The 5,732-nt window shown below is 39.3% G+C and overlaps 1 protein-coding gene across 3 annotated transcripts in view; it reads right to left on the reverse strand.

Moving 5' to 3' along the window:
* Nucleotides 1-5,732, reverse strand: part of trpa1b (transient receptor potential cation channel, subfamily A, member 1b) — a 19,242-nt gene that overhangs the window by 141 nt on the left and 13,369 nt on the right. For 2 of the 3 annotated variants that reach the window (XM_032504250.1, XM_032504248.1), the window contains exons 19-28: nucleotides 4,853-4,923; nucleotides 4,559-4,715; nucleotides 4,357-4,446; nucleotides 3,806-3,975; nucleotides 3,579-3,708; nucleotides 2,967-3,149; nucleotides 2,786-2,854; nucleotides 2,347-2,448; nucleotides 1,018-1,136; nucleotides 1-683 (exon numbers count right to left, since the gene is read on the reverse strand). The exon at nucleotides 1-683 is cut by the window's left edge and continues 141 nt beyond it. In XM_032504250.1, coding sequence (XP_032360141.1) covers nucleotides 470-683; nucleotides 1,018-1,136; nucleotides 2,347-2,448; nucleotides 2,786-2,854; nucleotides 2,967-3,149; nucleotides 3,579-3,708; nucleotides 3,806-3,975; nucleotides 4,357-4,446; nucleotides 4,559-4,715; nucleotides 4,853-4,923 — 1,305 coding nt within the window. In that variant the 3' untranslated portion in view covers nucleotides 1-469. Of the gene's footprint in view, nucleotides 684-1,017; nucleotides 1,137-2,346; nucleotides 2,449-2,785; nucleotides 2,855-2,966; nucleotides 3,150-3,578; nucleotides 3,709-3,805; nucleotides 3,976-4,356; nucleotides 4,447-4,558; nucleotides 4,716-4,852; nucleotides 4,924-5,732 lie in introns of those variants that run through there. The other variant, XM_032504251.1, reaches the window with a different exon arrangement.

A 5,732-nucleotide genomic window follows, 5' to 3' on the forward strand; every position in this document is an offset into this window, starting at 1 on the left:
ATCTATCTATCTATCTATCTATATGCTTCTGACAAAATGGTATATTGGTATAGATAGTTTTTTGATGTTGAAATTACAGTAACATGCAATTAATATTCATGTGCATATAAGAAGTATGGCAACACTGTATGCACACCACAAAAAGAACTTCAAACATTTGTAAATCAGTATTTCAGGAGTGTAACTTAGTGTTTCAGGCTACAATGAAAACATTTAGAATACAGTACTGTAATATCATGCACAGTATCAATATCAAACCACACAACTGAACACAAAATTAAATGAACTGTTGCAATATACAATAGGTGGATATGAGTTGTAAATCTTAATATAATGAATTGCATTGTGCAGAAGTCACATAACGATTCCATTTAAAGCTACAATTAATAACAATGTAGTGATAATTCACTGTGTGTATTGTATGGTTGTTCCTACTGTAGGTTAAGATGTTTTATTTGTCTTATCCTCTTCACTTTTTTTTTGACTCGATGGCCTTCAGCAGTGGGACCCAACGCGACACGCTATGTCCTTTGGGTTTAACCTGAGTTAAACTCGGCCACATTTTGCCTCTGATGTTCACAGGGCCGTCGCACTCGTCCGCCTCTGAGGAGATCTCCATCTTCTGGATGATGAGCTTCAGGAGGTTGTGTTGCTTCTCCATCATGCTTGACATCTCTTTCATCCTGAGGAAGAAAACATTAGTTTTTGTCTCTCAAAGATAGTCTTCATCAACACGTTTTGGAGGATAACAGTGCTGAGTGGTTCCACGTGTTTACAATAGACAGGAATGGTCAGTGGTCACAGTCTTTATTTTTTGTAACCACTAGGAGCCGCTCATGCATCAAAAACTACTATTACTGCAAATGGCTTGATGTAGTTGTTGCCTTACTTATGGTAGTTCCTTTTTATTATAACAAAGAATTCCATAACATCAGTAGCAAGTAGAGTTGTATTATTCCAGGAATATAAAGCCTACTCTCATGTGATTATCATATTGTGTACCCATGAGTGCTTTACCTGAGCTTCTGCTTTTTGAGCTCATTCTCTATCACGGTGCAGCTCTGTGATTTGACCTGCAGACGATTCCAGGCATCATTTGTCTCCTCCTCACCTGTGAATAATTGCTTTATATAGTTCTGTCAACAAAAAGTGGAAAGGATTAAAAAAAAGGAACTGATATAAGTTACAAAGATAAATCAAAGTGTTATACAGCAGCGATCATCAACTTGAGGCCTCTGGGGGCCACATACAGCCCGTCGAAGCTTCAAGCCCGGAAATGATAATGAGTTCTGGTATTTAGCATATGTAACTTTTTTGACTCTATATTTGAATGTTACCCCTAAAACAATTGCTGTTATGGAACAAATGCATTGAATACATTATTCCTAAAGTCATACTGACATGAAGGAAAATAAAGAATGTTTATGTTTAACTAATTATTTCTTTTGTAGTGGTAAGTGCCCAAGTGTTTTATATTTACATTTCTTTGCATGTTTAAAGCTATGGTTCCTTTTTGTTGTCTCCCCCATGAGGAATTCTAAGTAATGACAACAAAACTGAAAACTGTCGGTGCATCCACATGATACAAGCCTTCCGTGATTGCGCACCACCCCTAACCCTCCTCCGCACAGTTGCTAGTCGCCAAGAAGGACACGGAGGATTAGAAAAACACAATGGACTCTTCATAAGGAGTAATTATCTTCACTTGATTTACTGCACACAGAAGTCACCGGAAACCAGTTTCTAAACATAGCCATACTGAGAAATGCAAAAAGAGTTGTGTAGCGCTGATAGCCTTAATTAGCTTTTTATCAACTCTTTGGACAATGGCTTGAATGTAACGGGCGTTCATTAATATCAAAAAGTTAGGTACTAAAGCTTGAACTTAACATGCTTATTTTAGACAACATGGCTTCAGAAAAAAATTTGTTTAGCAATGAATTTTAGTGATGACTGCTAATGTAAACTTGATTTGTCTACTACCAACATACTGCTCTTTGTTTATACAACTCGACCTGTTCACCAGTAAGTAAAGTCAACTAATTTGGGATAACAGTGCAGGCTCTTTGAGCGTGCCATTCTTAGAGCGTATCCACTACAATGACGTTTCCTTTTACACACATTTTGACCATCACTCCTCAGTGAACTGCTTCCTTGGTGGAGATCTGAGAGCAATTTCTAGTTCAGTAGCCTCTTCAGTTCTACCATTATTGATGTTCACACTCATAAGTAAAGTCTAGGCCCCACAGTGTCCACTTAGAAAAATCCTATATCCTATATATATATATCCTATAGAAAAATGTAGTTTATGACCCCTGTTGTACAGTATCTGTTTTTTAAGCATACCCTGGAGCAGTGTCGATTGGGATAAATGGTGAGGGAGGGTTTGTCCACTCGTTTCATGAACCAATAAGGCAGCTTGTCTTCCAGAGCAGTGTGGAGCTCAATCTGCAACCAGAAATTAATTTATTCAGTCAGAGGTGCAATTTTGAAGAGCAGTATGACAAAGGTTACACATTCTTACAGTAAGCTAAACCAGTGTAATTACTCATATTCTTAAGTCACTTCAGCCTTTTCATACAATAATGTTGCCTTTATTGAACAGGCTGTGCTTATATTGAAATCTTATTTTATTAAACATGTTGTGAGTCAACATGTAAAAAGGCCTCAAGGACAAGATACCGCAGCCTCATCTACTGTGCTTCTGGTTATTTGTCCATGGCAGAATGGGCAAGCACAGAACAAGCAGGAAAATACAAGCTATGTCCATAAATACAGTACTAACCTGCATGCCTATTCTTTTTAGGGCAGCATTTCTTTGTACTTCTGCAATATCTCCAACTGCTAAACCGATCTACAACACAGCCAAAAACAAATGAGAACCATGTTATTTAGCAGCTTTTATGTGAGAAGTAGATGTCCGTAAGGAGTGGATGCAAAAAGACAGGCTGTCAGAGCATGCTTACCATCAGGTTCACCAGCAGTATTGGCATGAGCAAAACAAAGTGCACAAAAATGATATAAGTCAGGATACCAAAAGGAAGCTCATTCTTCAGATAAGTGTCCAGGAAGTTGTTTTGGTAGTTGAGTTCCCCGACCATCATCACAAAGGTTTGTATCACTGAGAGCGGCACGGTGTCAAACTCTTTCTAAGGGTAAAAGAGAATACCAGCTTTAGCTGTCATAGTTAACCCTGTAGCAAAAGAGGTGTAAAACAATTTGTTATAATAAAAACATGCATTAGCTTAATGTTGATATCCAAATGCCCCAAATCTGTTCTTTAACAATTATAACAACAGTACAGTATAATGCAGCACACAGCATGCAGTGAGTGTATGCCAAACACAAACAGTGCATGACAAAACATGTCTATCCCATTACAGTGAGGCATAAAGATGGGGGTGTCAGTAGCTCAAATTCGTAGGATATGTATTGGCCTAATCACCATAATATTTGCTAGTGACATTCATACTCTGCAGAAAATGATTACGTGGCCTTGTTGTCTAACACCAACATCAGTTTAAAGAAACATCAGTTTAACATTTTGTGAAATACACTTATTCGTTTTCTTCTCCTACCTGGTTGAGCATTAGAGCATAAAATGCCAAACTGAATGCTAACATCAGGTACACGAACAGCATCACTATACGGACCAGTGTCCTCATGATCTCCCAAAACATCACAACATAGATGCCTACGCCCTCAAACCTGGAGAAACAGGAGATTATAAAAGTTAGCGGCCTTTCCACATCATCAAAAACACCTTATGTTGAAATGGCACTATTAAGTCAGTGTGAAAAAACACCTTTGGAGATAAAGGAGAAATCCAATCCAGGAGCTCAAAACTGCCAACGCCCCTGCTTGCCATTGTAAAGAACCCTCTACATTGAGCATGGTGGGAATGATGAACAGAAGAGAGAGGACTGCTGAAAACCAGTCACTCTGGTTGGAATAATCCTTGAAGTAATTCCAGCGCTTGTAGTGACAAGGAAAGAAAAATCAACAAAAATATAAAATAATCAGACAGACCAACAACCTTGCAGATACATGGCAACGTCATTCAACAGAGCTTCCTGCCTGATGTACTCGCAACCAAATGTTCTGCAAGTGCACAAGATTTCACTTAAACAACCATGCAAACAAGACTTTAACTTTATATCACTGAACGTGCAATGGGGAAGTGTTTCTTATAGTTAGAATCAAAAATGAGGACGGTAAAGTGTGGTGGTGACACTCTGGATGTGGTCATTCAGTAATCGTGCTCATCCATCACACCTGATTGCTAGTGTGCCTCCGCAGGCCTGGTGCTGAACAGATTTATGAGCAGATGCATCATGTGAGCTTGTGTAACAGTACCTGTTGTGATATCTGCACCAATTCCTTCGCTATGCAGTAGAAGTTCATGACCAAGACCATCACCATACAGAAGGACAAGAACAGACTTTGCTGAAAAATGAGGGATAGTGAGATTTAAGTTATCTAGAGAGATTGCATCATAATGACAAATGTTGATACATTTTGGAACTTAAAATATGCCAACATCATGGCCGTTAGTAACCTGTATGAAAGATGTGGGCACCATCATAATGATGTGCTCGCCCGTGTCAGTGGTGTTCAGAGTGGGCCTCAGAGTCACTATCAGGTGAGTGAGGGGCAGAAGACCCATCAGGTACATAAACATGTTGAGCACATGAGCTGTGCTCCCATATGCAAACCTGTGGATTAAAACAAAGAAGGCTTTACAACTGGAATAATTACATTCAAGGTAAATAATGCTCACAACATGGTCAGTAGTCTCAAAATATCAGAGTGAGAAAGGTCACTCTCTGAGGGTCAAATCACGAATACTTACCACTTCATTGCTAGGTACTTTTTGCAGACAGGGTGGTTGAGGAGTTCAATGCGGTTGTACTTCACCATCGCCTGCAGAAAGAGTAAGCTTGCTGTTAATGGAGAAAAAAACTCGGCACTGATAGCTAAAGCCTAAAAGATTTTAAAGTTTGTTATGGATTATTATTGCTATTATTAGGCATAATGTGGGATGACATCAGCAAGTGTTTTTTCACGTCTGGTGGTACATGAGGTTTTGATTTTGTAATACATTAAGTATATAACAATGCCACTGTGTGTTGAAAGAAGTGACATTTAGTTCAATGAGTTGACAGAATTCTGTTAGACTTTGCCAGTCACCAAAGCATATATGTGAACATTGTCTCGCACCAGTTTTGAATTCATTACGAAATGAGAATATTCAATATTGCACAATGGAGCTTTTGGTAGGTTAATTGCTTACAATTCCAAAGGGAAGAAAACCAAATTACCTGTCACTAGAGATCAGAAAATGAGGAGTTGACATTGTGGCTCTGCCTCCAGTTCCCCTGATACATTCACTGCTGAAAGTCAACAGCAATGCATGATGCACGTGTTTTGACCACTAAGGACCACATTTTCTTGCTTTTCAGCTTGTTCATAAACATGTCTACCCAACACATGGTAGCAATAACATGGGGAGAGCAGCAGCCTAACCTCACAGCTCGTTCCCATCTGGCTTGTCATCGGGGTCGAGGAGAAAGACTGAACCACAGTCTGCAGCGAGCACTAGCCCTCGCCCTTCATCAAGTTGACTCATAGCATCCCAGCCAGATTTGTTTGTCTCTTTCCGACCAAACTAGGCAACACTTTTGGTTTCCAACATTAACCGCTCCCCTTAAAGCAACACCAAAGCACTTTTC

Source organism: Etheostoma spectabile, chromosome 22 (assembly GCF_008692095.1).
Source record: "Etheostoma spectabile isolate EspeVRDwgs_2016 chromosome 22, UIUC_Espe_1.0, whole genome shotgun sequence".
Lineage (NCBI taxonomy): Eukaryota > Metazoa > Chordata > Actinopteri > Perciformes > Percidae > Etheostoma > Etheostoma spectabile.